Genomic DNA, 21660 nt, shown 5'->3' on the forward strand with positions numbered 1-21660 from the left:
CAGCTAAAAAGTTGCTTATCTCAAAAAAAAAAAAAAAGCAGAAGGATGTCACTGCTCTTGTTTAAATTCTGAAAGCGACTTTAGAAACTTGAGGGTTTCAGAGACTGGGCAAGGAGGAAACTCTTCACAGCCCTTTTGTCGACAACGCCACACCAACCCAGATGGTGATCAGAGTGGCTTCCAGACAGTGCTGAAGATATTTTGAAGACTCTATGGTGTTTAAAAAAAAAAAAAAGGAAAATTTCTTACTGCACAGCAGATATTCCTTTAAAGAGCTCTGAAATTGCAGTTTAAATTGTTTTAATATTATTTATTTATTTACTTTTGAGGCAGGGTCTTAATATGCAGACCTTACTGACTTGGATAACTATATACAACAAGCTGACTTCAATTACAGAGATCCTCCTCTGCCTCTGTTTCTGCTTCCTGAGTGCTGGGAATAAATACCCCAGCACTACACCTGCTTAACGTTCAGTTTTAACCCGGCCTGAACTAGCACGTTAGTTAGATATCCGCCGTGACCTCAGAGCTGTGCTAACCATGCCATCACTGCAGAGTGTGAATAAAAAGTGTGGCTCCCTCTCAATGATTCATTCTGAGACAGCAGATGGAGGGAAAATAGTCTATTTTGGTCACAGAAAAGCCTGGCAATGAACAACTTCCATGAATAAAAAAGGTATCAGTGCTCATAAGCTAATGCATTATGATCAGCAACTAACACAGAGATAAAAGAAAGTGTTATACCATTTCCCTTTTCCTGTTTTCTCCCTACATTAGAGTTCTCTTCTGTCTCCTTCTTTCCCCTTTTCTTTATCTCCACTGAAGTCTCAGCATCTAGTATATCATTTAAGGACTAGTTTCTAGTTAAAGCACTAAGCAGACAGATAGCAGAAAGAGTAAAATGGATGGGATTCATTTCCAGCATTGCAAAACAAAGAAAAACCACGCTGTAAAGGTTTGTTCTAAAAAGTACAGTATATTCCTACCACGTAGATTTATCCACAAAGATAAATCAATATAAAACCAAATCTGTGAATGAGTTTTCTAATAAACTTCAAAAACAAGGCACTACTTTTTATGCAACCCATAAATGATTATGAGATGCATTACCAGTTTCATATAACTCAAGTAAGAAAAACATAGCCCTGTAAGTTATGACACATACTCTGAGCACACAGAAAGCTTAGGCAGGAGGACTGCAAGTTCAAGGTTAGCCTGAGTCATAGAGAGACCCTGCTTCTGAAGAAACAAAAGCAAACAAAACTTCAACACACAATGATCTTAAAACAAATCGGTCTCTTCCAGCTGCCTGACAATGCATTCCGGCGTCAGAAGAACTCTCAGACTCATCCCAAAATAAGATTAATGAAATGAGCATTTGAAAAACAAACATCATTACTATTTTCCTGTATTCTATGGAACAGATTCAACATAAAATAGAAATATGTAGAACTTTAACATGCTCTGAATATAGTGTTGAAAGAAAAATAACTGACTTCTAATATTTCTAGGCCAACCTATAACCAAGTCTCATTTCTTTATAACAGTAACTTAAAAAGACTTTGTTATGACAATTTTAGTATTTATTAAAGCTAAAATCTCTAATTAAATTTAAAAATAGTATAGTCTACCTATAAAACTCATACAATCAAGGCAAATTCAATCTACAAAATTATATGAGAATATAATGAAAAATATAAGAATTTATTCTAAGAATTCTAAATAATGCTGTTTTAAACTTGATGGGGGCAAATATGAACCCTCAGATATTTTCCACCTTAACTTCAGAATGCTGTACTAAAGCCAGTTATTTTGATCTTTAGTTCTATTCAGCTCCAGGACAAAGACAACTGTACTTTAATATCAAGATAGGCACCCAGACCCACACCCCAGCAGCTTACAGTCATAGCTCAGCCTCTGCTGCAACAGTGTTAACATGCCAGCTACTCAATGTCAAATGTAATCTGGTAAGCAACTAAGTTAGTTCATTCTTGAAAATAATCACTGAATCAAGGAAAAAATGTTCAGTTTTTCAAAATTTAAAGCCCCCCCCCCATAAAAATCTACCTGAAAACATCTTTACAGTTGAAAAAAAATCACCATGCAATGTAAAAATTGAAGTAAATTTTCTAAGTGTTCGTCACCGACCGAACACACCTGGAGCAGTAAAGTGAACTTGGTGCCCGGACATCATCCTACCTCTCAGGCTCATTAGCTGTGTACTAATTTTGACGTACAGATAAGGGAAAAGGAAAGTTAAGACATGATTTTTAACAAGAGGTGGGTGCCAGAATCCCTCTGGGGGTGCAGTTCATCAAAAACACAGAGCTTCTCAGTGTCTTACAATCTACACCTGCTTCAGAAAGGGGGACTGGTCACTAAAGAAGGGTAGGAAGTGCAGGAGATCTGAAGTTGAGTTGGGTGTGGTGGACAGTCCTACAGCCAGACCCAAGAGGCTAAAATGGGAGGAAGGTATTCAAGGACTGTTAGGGTACACAGTGAGAAACTGGGGATGGACACACACCGACATACACACGCGCATGCACACTACACCCACACACACACTCACACAACCCCCATCCACAAAAATTTATGGGTTGGGCATGGTGGCCCATGCCTCTACTTCCAGCACTTGGGAGGTAGAGGCAAGAGTATCTCTCCATGAGTTCAAGGCCAACCTGGTCTACAATAGTGAGCTTGAGGACAGTCTAGGTTATGAGATCCTGTCTCAAAAACAAAAACAAAACTAAATTAAAAAGCTGAGAATTGAAAATCTAAGACAGATTCCCATTTTGTTAGTAGTTTGACTAATAGTCAACCTCTGAAATATCCTACTTGTCTTTAGTATTAACATAGAATATGTACTCAAAATATTATAGTTAAGATTTTAAATTATGTAAAATACTCTAAATTACAAAACATTACATGAGATTTGCTTTATTAATAGGAAGCACTTTATGAACTTCTTCAAAAACCAAAGCCAATTAGCATCCTATCCCTTCTCCTACTCATCCTGATATTCCAGTTGTTCAAAGAATTCCCTGTTGACTAGGAACGTCTTAGGTACTTCTGCCCTAGCCATCTTTACACACCTGTTACTATGGCCAGACTAGCACAGCAGCATGCCAACGGCGGCCCAATGTTGCATATGCTGTGGCTTCCTTCCCACAGGCATACAAACCAGCACTTTATTACATTCTTTTGGACATACTTATGTTTTATGTTACTCTTATACAATAACAATTGTTATCTACATTTATACATGAGCAAAAAGGCTGGAGGAGGTTAAGTGAGTTCACAGAAGTATTAAATTAGTTGTGTTCTAGGACCAAAACTTTAGCTAAATTAAATAGGTTTTTGCCTACATCATAAATTGTGTTATAATGAAAAAAATTCACTTCATTTTTAAAAGCTTTCACATTAAAGTAGCATAAATATTGATGTAAATGAACAATTTTAGACAACCATAAGATTGTGAAATTCTCAAGCTGGAGAGGATCACATATTTAGGGAATGTATTCTTTTTTTGGTTTAGTTCTGATAAAACTGTGTGTGCTAGTGCCCTGAGGCCAGAGGCGCTGGATCCAAAAGAGTGGGAGTCGTAGGCCGTTGTGAGCTGCCTCAAATGGAACTAGTTATTGAACTGGGGTCTTCTCTAAGAGCAGCACGCACACTCTTAACCATGGAACCATCTCTCACCAGCCTCTGGGGAAGCTGTTAAGACTGGTCACACTTCATCTTCAGGAGTTAATAATAAATTATAAAGGTGGTAGTGCATAATCGCTCAAGCTCCACTGCTTCAACAGCTTAAAGCAATCCTTGCCAACAACATCTTTTATTACAAAAGAAACAGTATTATCTGTGCTATCTACAGTAGCCACATACCAACTAGAATCAGCTCTTGAATTTTCAACTTGTGGTAAAATACCAAATCTCAAAATATATAATAGCTAATGAACATACATTTAAAATCTAATTGGAAACTTCTGTAAATTGGTATTTCAGTTACAGCTTCTCAAGCTCTTTAAGGGTGCACTGTCCAAAGAAGTACTTACAATTCAAGCAGCCAACTATGCAAAATTAAAATATTTAGCAGGTCCAAGCATATATCCATACAGTTGTTGTGGATCAAGACAACATGAAGGAAAGCAGACAGCCAAAAAGTTTCCAAAGCCAAAACAAAACCAAGGCCGAGTGTGAGGCAGCCAGGACTCCATGCACAGCCTAAATCACCACAGTTAACTTTCAGACAAGCACCAAACAGGAGGCTCATCTTTCCAGCCAATACGATGCCGAGCACTATCACAGATCAGGCGTTTTACCTGAAGATTTACTTTTCCTTGAGCCCTCAATGATAGCAGAAGAAAACAAAAGCAGCTGAAATGTGAAATAATCCCTGAAAATCAAGAATTAAAAAAAATCACAATATTAGTAAAAAGCAATTACTCAAATAATGAAAAGTGGGGCTCTTTTATTAATATTTTCAGATATTTCTTAATTAGTTTAACAGAAGTCAATGCTAAGACTTGACATTTCAGATCCATGAGCTGTTTTATTCAAAAACTGTAATGCAGTTTATAAATGATACTGAACAAGTGAGGCTGATTTCTAAGTTAAATATATCAATAAAAGTACAGTATCAACCTTTATTAGTGTGCCTCAAACTAGAAACCCTGGTGAGTATTGGTCCTATCCCGTTCAGTCATGTTCTGGCTCACCTGGAATTATTAGCTTCTTTGCCTTGATGCAAACAAAGTCAGCAGGCGTATGTTTTCCTTTGTGTAAGTATAACTATGTAAGTATAACTAAGAATCAATAATACTAACCATGTAGCTAACCTTCAACTGTACTGTTACAATCTAAAAATGAGATGCTTTTTAGCTTTCAGTGATGGCTCACGCCTAAAATCCTGAGCACATAGGACTAGAGGCCAGCTTGGGCTACACAGTAATGTAGTACATATGTCTCAAAAGCAAACAATAATATTTAAGGGCAGAATTTTTAGTAATTTAAAAATTATATGCCTGGAAACTCACACCTGACATCTCCTCTAAGAAAATGTGACAAAGTAAAATGGACTTGGCTCTGGAATGGGAAAGCTGGAAGGAAAGGGATGGAAGGACGGTTTACAAACACACCCCGATTCCCAAAGAGACCTAAAAGCAAACTTAAAACACAGTACTGAATAAAGGCTTATAGCCTTATAGGCTGCAAGGAGCCATACCAGACACCTAAGGAATTAGCATTCTTTCAAACTTTCAAGCTACACCCCTTTTCTTTCCCACAAAAAAAAGCAAAATCATAATTTGCTATACTCTACTCAAATATTGCCCTAAATGGCACTCTACTTGTAAAAACAAACTGCTGAATACGAAAAAAAAAGATTAATTTGCTTTGAATCACTTACTACAAAGGGGGGGGGGAATCAGTTTTTGAGAAAACAAAAATTTATTATTATCTTACATGATTTTCAAGTTTAATTTATTACTGTGTACTTTAAAATTAGAATAATGCAGGAAGCTATAGTGTAGGCAGGCACAAAATGGCAATAAATTTGAATACAGAAACAAAAAACCCAATCCCAAGCCCATAAAAAAGACCCACCGTGTGTGGGTATAGTTTAGAGAGTTCCAGGTTTGATTCTCAACTTCCAGTTTATTTAGGAGCACATAAGGTGGCAGCTACCTCATAAAGCACTGCCTAGACATGACTATCTAGTACTTGACTATCTAGTACTGCACCAGTACTATCTAGTACTGCACCTGACATGGGACAGGTTATTTCAAAATTATTAATGGTCTATACCATTTCTAATTCATACACACACACACACACACACACACACAAACACACAAACCATTTTAGACAACCTTAACTGTGTGAATTCTCAAGCTGAAGAGGATCATATATTTAGGAAAAATATTCTTTTGATAAAAGTAACTTTCAAAAACTGTGTGTATATGTGTGTACCTGTACATGTAGAAATGCCGCAATGGAAGAGAAAGCAAAGCCAGAAAAGAACTTTAATCCATCTAGAACTACAATGGACCACCATTGTCAGGACCGGTCATTATCAGGGATGCAAACGTATATACAACCTTGACTGAGCAGGATTACAAGGCTAACATATGAAAGCTCATAATTATGTACAGAATGGCCATAAAGTAAATGCAGAAAGAACATGTTTGCATAAACACGAATGGGGATATAGATTAGCAGTAGAGGATATTCATGAGACCCCAAGTTTTATGCTCTACTACACTGCAAAAACAAAACAAACAAACAAACAAACAAAAAACAGACACACACCTAAATACCCTCTCTGCTGGAAGGAGTGTAAGAAATTAAAGCACTTCTGGAGAGAACTGGGGCTTGCTAAGGTGAAAGGGGACTTTTCACTGGGTATTTTCTGTCTCTGTATTGTAACCATGCAATCATACCTATTCAAAAAGAAAAGTTAATTTTAAAAAGGAGCAAAAACAAAGATGGCAGGCAAAAGCAAGCAAAGAAACCATATTTGGAAGGCCATTCTCCCTGGGTCTTAGGCTGGTTTCTGTGCCCTTGGGGCATCTCTTCAAGGACATCTATCTACACAGCAGAGGTCAGTTCCAGAGCTAAGGGGAGATATGCCTCAAGAAAGAGGCACAGCTTCTTTTAACTCCTCTTCATTACATCTGCTCACTGGTGTGGGAGCCAGGGCTTCAGGACAGACAAAAAGGTTTTCTGGCTGTTGTTATTTCATGAGCAACAGAATCCTTTGATTCTGACTCAAAATCAGAGATTTACACGTTGCCACCCAGAGTTCACACAACTATGGCAGGCTAACCGGTTATGGCAAGGTAAAGAAGGTAAACAAAGCATTTACGGGTTGAGAAGTGTAAATTCAAATAATATCACATGCACAAACTGGGTTGTGACCCACAGTGCTGCAAAATCATCATTGCCATCAAATGATGACATTAAAACAGAATATGGTCAAAGTCTTCTATGAGGCAGAGTAAAATATAGCATTAGGGACCAGAGAGATGGTTCAGCAGTTGAGAACAATTGTTCTTGAAGATGACCTGGATTCAGTTCCCAGAGCCCATATGGTGGCTCACCATCATTCAATTCCAGCTCCAAAGAATATGACGCCTTCTTCTGACCTTCATGGGCACCAGGCATGCATGTTGTACACATAAACATGCAGGCAAAACACTAATACACAATAAACCAAAAATATAACATAAAAGATCCAAACACAGTTGTGTGTAATTGGCAATCTCAACAGTTCAGGAGGGTGTTCAACTCCAGGTGAATTCAAGTCCAGCTTTAGCTGCATGAGACCTATCTTTAAAAAGTTCTAATACAAAAAGGAATACTCAAGCTGCATAATACTTGTGCAAATAATTTAACTAAGAAATATGTATTTAAAAAGGCTAACAGGTAGCTCAGAAGGCAAAGTACCCAGTGTACAAGCATAAGGACCTGAGTTTAGGTTCCCAGCGCCAATGTAAAAGCAGGGCCTTGTGGCATGCATCTGTTACCCCAGAGTCAGTAAGGCAGAGACAGCAGACCCCTGAAGCTCTCTGGTCAGCTAGTCTAGATGAATTGCTCAGTTACTGTAAGGCCCTGTCTTGAAAGATAAGATGGAGAGCAAGTAATAGAGGAGAACATCAACTTTTGGCCTCTATACCTATGCAAAAACACCTGCGCGCGTACACACACACACACACACACACACACACATATTACCAGAAAATTTTCTATTAGGTTATTACCATCAACAGACCGAAGAGACTTTAAACCCAAGAAAAATTGGTAAAACTAGTTACAGTGGGGAATTTATTAAAATTTCTAAATCTGTCAGATTTATGTAGATCAAACAATGCTCTCTTTAGAAGGCCATTGAATATTTCCATAATACAACCAACTCAATTTATGTATTAATAAGGTGCTGAAGTAGCTAGGTGTGGTGGCACATGTCTTTAATCTTTAATCACTATCAAGACAAAGACAGGCAGATCTGAATCTGAGCCCCACTTGGTCTACACAGCAAATACCAAGCCAATCAGGGATGCCCAGGGCTATACAGTGAGACTGTATCTCAAACAAACAAACAAACAACAACAAAACAAAATGGCAGAAGATATTTTTCACTCCAAAGGAAACATACTTCACTGATGTTCTAGTTGCTTCTGTGTAATACACCCTGACTGAGAGAAACTCGGGATAAAGTGTTTATTTGGATTATACTTTTAGGTCACAATCCATCATTGAGGCAAGCCAAGGAAGGAACTCAAAATCAAGTAAGAAATAAATTACAGAACAAATAGGAATAATTATTGCTGGCTTGGTCACAGACTCATGTTTAGCTACTTTTTGAAAAACTTGTTTTTATATATATCAACATTTTGCCTGTGTGTATGTATATGGACTATGTGTGTCCTGGTACCTGAGGAAGTCAGAAGAGGGTGCTGGATACCCCTGGAACTGGAGTTACAGTGGGTTGTGAGCTGCTATGTGGGCGCTGGGAAACAAAGCTGGGTTCTCTGCAAGAGCAGTTAAACACTCTCAATAGCTAGTACCTCAGTTAGCTTTTAATTCAGCCCAGGCTGATGGCATCACCCACAGTTGAGAAATGCCCCCAAAGACAAGGCTCCAGACCAGTCTCATCAAGGCAACTCTTCAGTGAGGTCCCTTTGTCCAGATGACTTTAAGTTTGTGTCAAGTTGACAACTAAAACTATGACAGCTTATAATCATTATTTACAGAGAGCAATGCTCTACTTTCACAAATAATCAATGAATTTCAAAAATAGAAAGGTATGGACAGTGCTTTGTAACATCAAAATCAAAATCACTTCTAGTAATTTCTACCAAAATTACCTTTAAAATCAGTAAAAGAAATAAGGCATATTAAATTGGTAAAGCTATTAAAAAGTTATTCTTAAAATGTTTATTATTAAAATATAGAGAATGAAAAATAAACTAGTACTTAGTATTAATTTATTTAAAACTATTATCATCTTTGAAAATACCATTTAAATATTTTAGCTTGCCTAAACTACAAAAACACATATTATAATGAAAAATACAACTGTGAGAAAATACCATATGAAATGTTATACCAATGAAATATAAAATTTAGAGAAAAATATTACTTATTATGTTGAGTAGCTGAAGAAGTGTCTCATATAGCCAGGCTGGCCCATAGTTCTCCTTCTCCTGCCCACTACCTTCTGGGCGCTATCATTACATAACTGCTCCACCACACTTAGGTATAGAAAAGGATTATTTTCAAACAAAATTCCCAGAATGCATTGAGGAAGTGATAACTATGATCAGATGGATGACCGTGTCTTTAAGAGTGGATGGTTTCACCGATGTGTCATAGCTGATAAATCTGCAGCACTTCCTGAATTACAGACTTCAGTGCAAACGACCAGTCTCAAGTCATAATCTTTGCCTGATTATGATAATCTTTACCTCAGTAGTAATGTTATTAAATATATAGCATCAAAGGCAAAAACCCAGCAATATCAGAAACTAATTCAACTCAATTAGACCATTAGAAAAAAAAACTATCAACACAATCTAACAACAAACAAAAAAGAAAAAACTCAGAATCTCAGTACTTGAGGAGGTCAAGATGAGAAGTTTATAAGTTTGAGGCCAACCTGGATTAAAGATTCTGTTTCAAAAATAAATCTAAATAAATCTAAATAAATTTAATAAATAGCTTCTGTTTGTTTTAAAAGAGAAGAAAATGGCATACCCGTTACTGAAGCTCAAAGCAAGCACTCATTCAGCAGGTTAATGCTAAGTAAGAAAAAGCAGCATGCCCCACAGTGTCATGGTTATCCTAAGTAAGCTTACGGGCAATTCAGGAAGACGCAGAACACTTGGGAACAATTCACGTTCAGGTGACCCATGCCCACAAAATCAAGACCCAATGAAGCCAGTATTAGATCTGGTTCTGAATGTCGACTGGCTTAGCGCCAGTTCCCACGCTGTGCTATGTAGGTGAGCAGGGAGTCAACATATACACACTTTTCAAGAACCACTGTTCCATTTTCTCTTGGACTCTCTCCTTTCTGGCCACCAAGAAAGAGGAATACCTTTCCTCTGTTACACATGCCTATCTAACCAGGGCCAAAGCAATGGAACCAAAGAATGTGTCCTGAAAGCAGGGGTCAAAAATCAACCACCTTAGCTGGCTGTTTCAATATTTCTGTCACAGTCACTGAAAAGCTCACCACAAAACCAACTACAGTTAGAATGGAAAACCGTCACTCTTAACCCCAACAGTAGGAATAAACCTTGACACTAACAACACCAATTCTCTGAACCCAATCAAATGCAGACAGACCAGGTTCCTCAATAGAAACATGTAGTGTCTCTGTGGGATGAATCTCAAGCTCTGAGTTATCATTACATTCAGATGTCTGGAACTCACCCTCTCTAAGAGTTCCTCTATAAATAGAGTAGTCTGAAAATAAACCCAACAATTCTAACTGAATTTTTATAGGTAGTTAACAGATACTTCACAAATAAATTTCAAATTTTCAGATTGAGCTACTTCTGGAAGTTTGCACAAGATACAAGTTATTAAGTATTTCACATTGAATGAGTATTTACTTGTTTAAGCATTAACATGATTTAGAGGCCCAATCTAGTTGAGTTGGTGTCAACATTTAGGAATTCAAACACAAAGCTATAAAGAGTCATGTGACCAAAAAGACTTCAGAGCCTCTGTCTCACCTAGTCTAAACTTTGTGATAACAGATAACAGATGCTATGCTTAATCCTCAGGCATTAAAAAGGCCACCTCCAATCAGATTCAACGTGGTAAGTGGTATTCTGGGACTCTTCCTTTAACACAATTACAATTTCCCAAACCCAAGTGATGTAGGATTTCCTTCTGTATATATACTGTGATTACCATTTATGAACAAAGAAACTGCTTTGGACTTATAGCAGGGCAGAACTTAGGTAGGCAGGGAAAACTAAACTGAATGCTGGGAGAAAGAAAGGTGGAGTCAGAGAGAAGCCATGTAGCCTGCCAGAGACAGACACTGGGAACTTTAACCGATAAGCCACAGCCACATGGCAATACACAGGTTACTAGAAATGGATTAAATTAATATGTACTAGTTAGCCAATAAGAAGCTAGACTTAATGGGCCAAACAGTGATTTAATCAATATAGTTTCCGTGTGGTTATTTTGGTTCTGGGCAGACAGGATGAATAAGTGGTCTCCTCCTCCTACACCCGAGATAGAGAAGAACTTACCAAGGTGCCTCTTTTCTGTAAGCCCTGGATCATGATGTACAGCCAAAGATCCCTTCTTCATTCACCTCTGTGTCATCACAATCCCCCAGACTAGTTTTAAAATGGAAAACTACATGAAATTTATGAAATATTTGCTTCTTGCTGTAAATTTTTATCGAAAGACCCAGGCCTAGTTATTTTTCAAAATAGCTTTATCACTAGCAGAGCAATGTGTGTGTGTGTTGTTGTCAATAACTACTAACAAGTACTGTAAGCATTAGGAGAAAACTCTTAACACTTGAGGAGAATCCTGCTGTTTTTTAAAAACACTGCTAACACACCTTTCAAGGGGTTTTGTCACCCCCGCTCCCAGTTAAAAATCTACAGGAGGATTTAGAGAACTCACTAAGGCCAGAGTCACTCTGACTCATTCATTATAACAACCTAGAGTAAACCTGTTCCTTATAATACTAAACAGTCTGCCCAGGAGACCCCACACCACAAGAAGACAAGGCCTTGGTAAGAGCCCAGTACATCCCTTGATTGCTGCAAGTTATAAGCCTCTCTCCATTCTGCATCTTCAGGCTGTGCTCACTGGCTTAGCACTCACCAAGACAATAGCCACTGTTTTTAGTTAGACTTTGAGACAGCCTAGTAGACAAGTTTAATAACCTAAACACGCTAAATCCGGAAATGAAAAGCTGTCAAATATCACAATATTTTTGTAGTGTTCTGGATATTAAAAAATTAAATTACAGAATACTATGATTATGTGTAAATCTATTATGCTTTTTTAAAATTTTTTTCTATTATGCTTTTTAATTCAATGAAATGTAGTTGCAATTTTTAAAAGCCAGGGGTTAACATTAAAGGGCAGTGATTTATGAATACATATATAGTAAACATAATTATGAAGTATAATGGCAGAACAATGGAGCATATACAGAAACATAATTATCACTTTTAGCCTCAAATTCTGAACTTGAATGAGAATTTTAAGTAACTGAATTTCAACTAGATTATGTAAAGAAGACAATTTTATAAGGCAAAAGGTTAGGACATAACCAATACATTTGCTATTCAGAGTAATTGCTAGGAGCTATTTCCACTTATATAATGGTTAATGAAAGAAATGCTTGTCACCACTGTTGATACTAAGGCTAGAGACGCTACCTTCCTAAACCACTTGACAAAGTTATCACAAGAATATATTCATCTCATTGACTCTTTGAGAGGCTGTAAGCCCCACCTGTCTTATTCACTGGATCATAGCACTTAGCATAGTATCTTATATGTAAGGACCCAAAAGATGGTTGCTAAACTTAGTCTGCCAACAGATTTTGCTAATTACTAGTATTCTCACCATTCCCTTCATATCTAAGCCTCAAATGTCTTTTCTTCTTTCCTAATGGCATTTAGGTAGGCACAAAGCTCCTCCACCTATTTCTTTGCATCAAGAGCCAGGGTCTTACTACAGAAACAGCCCAGGGTGGCATCAGTCTTGGCTATGCTAAAGTTATTTATAGGCAAACACCACAAAATCCAACTGAAGTTTGTTTTTCTATTAGCCAGAACTATTTGATTTTTAATTCCTGAATTTACTCTACTTGTTCTATGACGACAACGAAGACTGTATTACTAGGGTCAGGAGAAAAAACCCTGGTTCAACATACTATACCTAAAGCAACAGCCAATTAGTGCAAGAATGAAATTTCTCTGTGGGTTCAAAGAGACAGATAATGGTGACAGTAAAGTTTCCATCTCCACTTCCTGCATTTGTTTTCTCCCATTAGTTGTCTATCTACTATATTTATGAATGAACTTTATCCCTTCTGTTAACAATGCATCATTAATTACAGATTTGTTTAAGAATTACTTTTATGTGTATAGGTGCTTTACCTGTATGTATGCCTGTGTACCACATGTGTGCAGTGACCACAGAGGCCAGAAGAGGGTGTTAGGGCCCCTGGATCTGGAGTTCCAGAGTTATGAGCTACCACGTGGGTGCTGGGAATTGAATCCGGGTCCTCTAGAAGAGCAACAAGTGTTCTTGACCACTGAGTCCTTCACTTATTATATATTCTTAAACACAACTTTTTTTCTGAACAAAGTCATCATGAACACTACTTTCTCTTTAGGCCTAACCTAAAAATTTTATTCAGCACCACAGTTCTCAAGTGCAATGCAGCAATCTTCTGGAGTAGAGAAGTGAGGGAGGTTTGCCGCCCCTTTCACTGAACAAAGCCAAGACTACTTTTACGGTAGCATCACCTGTCTTTTTCATTCCCACTCACTCCTCTGCTCCATTGGAATTTTCCAGGACATCTGTATCTGATGTGTCTTACTACACACACACGAAGAAAGAAAGAAAAAAAAAACAACAACCTAACTGTAGAAATGATCATTCTCTGTCATTAAGCCAGGTAATAAGAGTTTTTTTTTTTTTTTTAAAAAACAAAACGAAACAAAAAACAATGCCACTCCTGTCATTAAATGTCTTGGAAATTTTCACTCATTAACAGATATAAACTAATTAACCTATTTTTAAAACACATATAAAGCTACCTTAAGATGAGAATTTGAGTCCTTCCCTGCCACTTAAATTTTGCTTCAAACATGAAATTCACATTATTTACGGCAATACTAATTTACAACGTTATTTTAAGGCACAGACTTACCATTATAGGTTATTCTTGGCTTTGTTAAACACATCACAAGATGCAAATCCATTTCATCTGAGGGTACAAATTTTGAGCATACCGGGCACTTAAATCCTAAAACATAAAAGAAACCCAGGTTATTTAACTATTCTGAATATCAAGCTATAGTTTTTAAGTCATGGAGGATCAAAAGCATTTAAAACTTCAATATTAAGTCTTAAATAATACATTACAGTACTTATTACAACTCAATTTTGGGGGAAAAGATTTGTGACTAGAAATCAATACGACTTAAACCAGTGTATGAAGATCATCCCATTATCTTAATAATCAAGTCAAATGAGAAGAGAGAGCCCCATCATAAATCCCCTTATCTCATTTCTGATTTTTCAAAAATATACACTTTCTCTAGGTTATTTCATGTTAGAATAGCTTCCTATATGGATCATCTTTGTGAAAATTATCTTTACCAATTTGATAATATTCCTTATAGCTATACAGTACCAGTGATGACTGGAATGAAACTGTCCCCCACAAGCTTATGTTTGAATGTGTGGTCCCCAGTTGGTGGAACTGTTTGAGAAGGATTAGTAGGTATAGCCTTACTGAGAATGTGTGATGCTGAGGGTGGGCTTTAAGGTTGCAAAAGCCCATGCTATTCCTAGCCAGCTCTCTGCCTTGAGGCTGTTGCTTTGGCATGTAAGGTCTTGGCTACTGCTGCAGTGCCATGCCTGCCTACTCCTGTCAGGCTCCCCACCATGGTCAATGGACTCATTGAAACAGTAAGCCCTAATAAACTCTTTCTTCTTTATGTTGCCCTGGTCATGGTGCCACTTCACAGCAGGAGAATTGTCTGTATTGTGTCAATCATATTTTAAATAAACGCTGATTGGCCAGACAGGAAGTATAGGTGGGTCAACCAGATAGGAAGCAGAGGTGGGGCAATGAGAACAGGAGAATGCTGGGAAGGAGGAAACCCATTCTTCCCAGACTCCTGCCCAGACCAACGAAGAAGCAGGATGTGACCTGCCCCGCTGAAAAAGGTACTGAGCCATGTGGCTAACATAGATAAGAATAATGGGCTGGTATTCATTATAAGAGCTAATACAAAGCTTGATCTAGTGGGCCAATCTGTTTATAATTAATGCAGACTCTCTGTGTGATTTTCTCTGGGACTAAAATGGCTGGGGGACCGGGCGGGACAGAACCCAGGCAGGCCCAACGAGCCTGGCCCTCATGTTACAGAATGGCTGCCCAACGTGGATAACTGCATCCACAGAAAGCCTGAGAAAGCTTGGGAAAGAATAGATAGAGTAAAGCATGTTTTCTTGGTAGCAGCAATTTCTTGGTTCTGCTCTGCTTGCTAGAGGCAAGCAAGGGCTCTCATTTAAGAGAGGCTTCCTGACTCAGCTTTAGCTGCAAAACCTTGCAGCTCTTTAAAGAGGTCGTGCCACGAAACACTTAAATGGTGTTGATGAAAAGCTGACTGCATTTTTTTCAGTTTTCAGTCATAGCAGGAAAAAAACTGCGCCGTTTCAAAATGCTGGCTCTCTGGGCCATCCTGCCAGTGCAAACCCTGATTCTTTGAGGCAGCAAGTCCAGCTACAGAGAGAGTACTCCAGTGTTGTTTGTGGACACACTGTTGCAGCTTGCTTGCTGGCCAGGACCTTGAAATGCCATAGAGTTGTGGCAATAAACAGGGCTCCGGCCAGTACCTCTGCCATGAGGCTAGAATGGCAGAAAGCAACGGAATGGGCTGGCTCCAGCTGTCAAGGCCATGACTTTAATCCTACCCATATTGCTTGGTAAATTAAAGACTCATGTAGTCAGACAAAGAGAGATGTACAGTAAAGAGAGATTCAAAGACAAAGAAATGTCTAATGGTTTACAGTGTGTTAAAAATATATGCAGGCTAAAGGTTAAAGCCCTTAAAATAAAAAAGAAAGAGAGTAGTTGGGTGTGGTGGTACACACCTTTAATCCCAGCACTTGGGAGGCAGAGGCAAGTGGATCTCTATGAGTTCAAGGACAGCCTGATCAACAGAGTGAAATCCAGGACAAATATACATAGAAATCCTGTCTCAAAAAGCCGAAAGTTAAAAGTAAAAATAAAAGAAATAGAAGTTAAAATAAAGCCACGTAAAGATGAAAAATACACAGAGAATCTTGATACTGTATGCTATTATGCTCTCTTTGAATTGTCTGAATGCTGAGGAAGGAGCAACAGCTGTTAAAAGAGAAAAGTAACTATGACAATCCCTTAGCACTATTCTCTCCAATTCAATATTTTAAACACACACTGATAAAGAACGTAAAAGCTTTGAGAACAGCAAAGCAGGTCTATCATCATCTAAGACTCCTGAGGCCTGCATTATCAGTTGCACACTTGGAGATGGCTTGTGTTTACACCAAGAGTTCTTATGTTCCAAACTTCATCACCAACTTGTTGGAAATGCAATCCTTTCAAATGAGGCTCCAGTATGTGGTTGTTAGATCAGATGCTCCAAAAAACAAAAAGCAGCTCTTATGGGATTCCAGAGTAATTTTCCCAACATCAAGCTGCTATACAAGTCTCAGCCTGAGCATTAATGGCTTCCTGGTTTCTTGTCTGACAAAGTAATCCTTTACCTCCACAACCTCATCTTCATCCCACACCCGCCACTATGGTGCCAACCACCATGAGGCCTTTGTCAGTGCCAAAGTGATGCCATAAGCCTCCAGAAATGTGAGCTAAAGCAACTTTATGAAATCGGTCGTGCTTGGGTACTTCATTACAGTAATGAAGAACTGACTGAAATGTGGCCTTTCTGCCACACCATACTAAGTCCTAATGCAAATTAAAAATAGCAACAAACCAAGAGAGGCACTTGCAGTTAATTTTGATACTTAAATGCTAGATTCTTCCATGTAATATTCAATGTGGACTAATATTTGACTGAAGTGTTCTACTGAAATCGAACTAGCACACTAAATGGGAGAATGTTACCTACCTCACTTACAAAGACACAGTCTGGAATATTCAAGGGGGCTCAGATGTAAGCTGAATTGAGAAGACAGAAACCAAGGCAAGGAGAGGAAAAGGGGCCTCTGGTCATGGAGCAGATGTGTAGACAGAAGTAGAAGCACTCTGGGAGATGAGCAGCCAGTGAGGAAAGGGACCTTCTACTTCTACTTCTAGAATGCACCAGTTCTTGTTTTTAAAGAACAGGTTTCTCTCAACTGTGAGAGCAAAATCACAGGCACCTGACAAGTTAGACTAGAATCATAGCTCCTACAAAACTAATATAAAGACAGCAGGAAAGAGTTCCCTTACTGTTCATTCAAAAATTCTGTTTCCCTAAGTGAAACAGTCTGAAAAAAACAAAAACTAAAAAAACTTTATTTATTGGAGCTGGAGAGATAGATGGCTCAGCAGTTAAGAGCACTGGTGGTACTTGTTTCTTTCCACTTCTCAAAATTTCCTAAACTGAGAGTGAATAAAACTTCAAAAAGGAGAAATGAACTCAATATAAGTCTGCAGCAAGAGTAAGAAAGTCCATGAGCGAGTTGACAAGATTGCTAAAACAGTGTCTTCAGTGCTATGAAGACAGCAAAGTCTCACTTCCTAATCCTCAAAGGCCAAGATGGAGGACAAGGACGTCCCATGACTTTCCTAATAGTAATTCACAAGGCTAAACTTTATTGCTGCAAGCTTTCAGGGTTCAATTCAAGGCATACAGCAACAAGCAACATCTGAAAACCCGAGGTTTCTGAGTCACTTCTACACCAGAAAGAGCTCCTTGGAGCAAGTGCCTCACATCCGGGTAGGGAGCACAGCCAGTGAGCCCAGAACACTGTCTGCTCTGCACCACAACACAGTGTGTGTGTGTGTGTGGGGGGGTTACTATGGAGAAAGAACTCAAATATTTCTACTAGGCTGTGGGTGTCAGAGTTAGCTTCACCTGCCAACCTAGTTCCCAGTTCAAAGGGAGCCTCGGCTGAAGAACCTGCTCACATCAGACTGGCCTGTTCCTCACTGGGCAGGAATAAGGAAGGCAGCCGAGCAAGCCCAGGTGCAGCATTCCTCTGAGGTTTCTACTTCAAGCTCCTACTTTTGAGATTCTGCCTCAGTTTCCTTAAACAACGGACTGTAGTCTATGCATTGAGACAAACCCTTTACTCCCTTTACTCTGGTTGCAGAGTTTGTCCCAGCGACAGAAGACCAAATTAGGACAGTGGAAAAAAAAGAAGAGAACAGGGATAAAGAAAAAGAATCCTCTCTTCACAGCCTCTACCTATATATACCTATTGAGAAAACTCAAACTGGTGTGGGAGAATTGTCTGTATTCTGTCAATCATGTATTTTAATAAAACGCTGAGTGGCCACACAGGAAGTATAGGTGGGTCAACCAGACAGGAAGTAGAGGCGGGGCGATGAGAACAGGAATATTTTGGAAAGCAGGAAGCTCCCTCTGCCACTCCTGCGCAGACCACCGAAGCAGCAACATGTAGCTGACAACTGAAAAAGGCACCAAGCCATATGGCTAACATGGATGAGAATAATGGGTTAATATAAGCTATAAGAGTTAACAAGAAACCTGAGCTAATGGGCCAATCAGCTTTATAACTTATAGAGATCTCTGTGTGATTGATTTTCCCTGGGACTTGCCAGCTGTGGGGTACTAGGCGGGAACAGATACCCCAACAAGCCGGCCCTCATGTTACACCAAACACCAAGGGCTCCTGTCTATTATAAGCCCTCACAGTCTCTACCTATATACACCTATTGAGAAAACCCAAACACCAAGTGTTCGTCTATTATAAGCCCTATCTTACATATAAAACAGTCAATCAGGGTTTTTAAGGGACCTTTCTATTAGGTAAGATGCAACAAAAGAAAGAAAAAAGAACCTTATAGAGAAATATACCAGAAACAAGTTCAAAAGAATGCAGACAAACAATATTTGCATTATCTATCAAAAGCAAATGGGCAGTATCTTTACCATACAAAGAACTCTTAAAAATCAATGAATAAAGCTAAACACTGCAGTTTTTAAAATGGGCAAAATTTCTAAACAGCACCAAGCACTCCTTGGTGTGATATACAGAGGACAAGATACACCTATGTATATTCCTGTCGAATATAATTAGAATATAATCATGAGGAATTTAGAAAAAAGCCTTTAACATTCAAGAGACCTCAAAATAATACAAACGTTAATCCAGAAAACAGAAGGAAATAAACAGTTCAAATCTTGACCCCTGCACTAAATACATGGGTTCTTACAAGTTACTTTGTTTGACTTCCATATTATTATGTTAAAGATCCCCCCAGCAGGGCCAATTTGTTCTTAATTATCCAGCGATAATTCAACACTGCATCCATGAAACAAGAATGAGAGGCTAGAAAACAATGAGAGAGAAATGGAAGAAAGGAATTAGGGCTGGCGAAATGACTCAGCAGGTTAAGGCGAAAGTCTATGGAGAGAACAGACTCCATGGAGCTGTCCTTGGACACCTACAAACACCATGGCATATGTGACTTGAATACACCTTTCTCTCTCTCTCTCTCTCTCTCTCTCTCTCTCTCTCTCTCTCTCACACACACACACACACACACACACACACACAAAACTCAAAAAAATATAGAAATTAAAAATTCACATAGAGTGATGGGCTCTTGATTTAAGGCAATACTACTGCCAACTAATAATAACTAACATTTACTTTACATTTACTATGTATGAGAAAATTATCTAGATACTTTGAATATATCAATTTAACGCTGCACACTTTGAATTTAGTCTTAATACCTTAAAGATAAAAGCAGATGGGCTAAGAACATGGCTATAGCTAGGAATTGGCCACAAAAGTACTCTAATAGCCCTTCCGGCTCCAGAGTCCCTCACCACAACTTTGCGCAGCCTTTTCAGACTCCCAGGAAGTAGGACCAAAATTCAAGAAAGGCAGATAATAAAATAAGATCAGCTCAGGTGCTCTATTACATAATTAAACAGAGCCACAAAAATGAGGAAAGAGGAAATCCATGTATTTTCCTAAACTGTAGTTAATGAATATGCAGAATGGAAGACTGTAAAAATAAATGAAGACAGGTAGCCATGTTACAGTACATTACTGTGAAATTAAAAAAAGACTTCTTAAAAAATTAAAATATCCAAGAAGAAAAAAAGACAGTCAAACTAAAATCTCTAAAACCCAGCCTTCTTTTTTGTAGCTTTTCAGAATCTGAATGGCATTAGTCTTTTCAACAAAGCTGGAAGCCAAAGTAACTCCAAAGTTCCAAAATGGCGCTTTACTGAAGGCACACCTAAATTAGCATCCACACTTCCACTGGGTCAAACAACACAGTTTTTGATTCAGATAGAAATGGCACCAAAGCCCTCACCTCCTGAGACTATTTTCGAGATGCTCCCAGAGTATGCACTCCACTAAACGCCGGGAGCAGAGAACACTTGAGAAGGGAAGTCTTTGATGAAGAGAGGGAGGTCTAGAAATTATTAGCTGAGATAGTGTGTGGGAGTAATTTCAGAACTCTTAGAAAGAAAAATTAGATTCAAGAAACATGTATCTTCAAATATTCAAGACTTAGGAACCACTCAAGACACAAAGATCCAAGTAAGTGGTGGTGAACTATGTACATGTGTGACTCCACTCCAGGGCCTCCATCTTCTCCTATAATCAGCTCTGCGTGAAGAGTATCACCAAAAAATCTCAATAAGTTGTTGTCTTTCTGCAGCAATCTTTCTTAAAACAATGCTTCTCCACTGGAAATTAAATCAAGTTTCCCTTTGTATTTTTCCTGGTTCAACAATTTCTGTATCACAACAGAGCAAGGAGAATATTATTTATTACACATTTATCTTATTAGCTTAGTAGCCTAATAAAACTTAATTTTGAAGCCCAAAAATATTTGTATGTGGGTACAAATACTGGTTGTAATGATAAAATGTAATACCAAATACACACTGGATTAAAGAGACTATATAGGAAGTGCCCAAAGCACAGTAAGGTGTTCAGCGAGCAGTGGCTGTGCTTCTTTTCAATATCCAAGGCATTCCCTAAATACAAAACCCACACTTCTATGAAGAAGAAAGATGGCATATCTGCTATATCAATTAAAGTGCATATACAAGAACACTGTGAACATCACAAGGTACCTAGTGCTTGTCCATGGTTGATGATAAGATAAGAGGGTTCTTTTTTCTCAATGGCCTAACCATACTTTTACTAGAATATGTACATTACTTTCTCCTAGAAATCAACCAATCATTAGTAAAAGAGAACAGATGCTCAACCTCAGCCTAAATTTGGTATCAGCAGGACAAAGTAATGGTGAGACTTTTTCCCTACCCCAAAACAAAAATGATGCAAAAATCATCCTTACCATCAGTCAGAAACTATTGCAGAAATGGCAGAGAAGTACCCAGGCCCTGTTTTTATATTTGAGCTGTCAGAAGTCAACCCCAGGGCCTCCAGCTAAATAAATCAAAATGATTTGAAATTTATGCCCTGGCAATGCTGAAGCATGCATGGGGAGCCCATATGTGGGGGTTCTGTTGACCTTGTTCATATTGGGTTTCATGGTCTATGTTGATGAAGATGATTGACTAGGTCTCTTCCTCAAGAGGGCATCAGATCTCATTACAGATGGTTGTGAGTCACCATGTGGTTGATGGGAATTGAACTCAGGACCTTTGGAAGGGCAGGCAGTGCTCTTAGCCACTGAGCATCAGGAAAGCACTTTATCAG

At 38.5% G+C, this 21660-nt stretch overlaps 1 protein-coding gene across 2 annotated transcripts in view; it reads right to left on the minus strand.

Moving 5' to 3' along the window:
• Positions 1–21660, minus strand: part of Znrf2 (zinc and ring finger 2) — an 84694-nt gene that overhangs the window by 20669 nt on the left and 42365 nt on the right. For both annotated transcript variants that reach the window (XM_085691051.2, XM_085691050.2), the window contains exon 2: positions 13931–14026. In XM_085691051.2, coding sequence (XP_085547177.1) covers positions 13931–14026 — 96 coding nt within the window. The remainder of the gene's footprint in view (positions 1–13930; positions 14027–21660) is intronic.

The sequence above is a fragment of the Myodes glareolus genome, chromosome 6 (assembly GCF_982192425.1).
Source record: "Myodes glareolus chromosome 6, mMyoGla1.1, whole genome shotgun sequence".
In the NCBI taxonomy this organism is placed as follows: Eukaryota; Metazoa; Chordata; class Mammalia; order Rodentia; family Cricetidae; genus Myodes; species Myodes glareolus.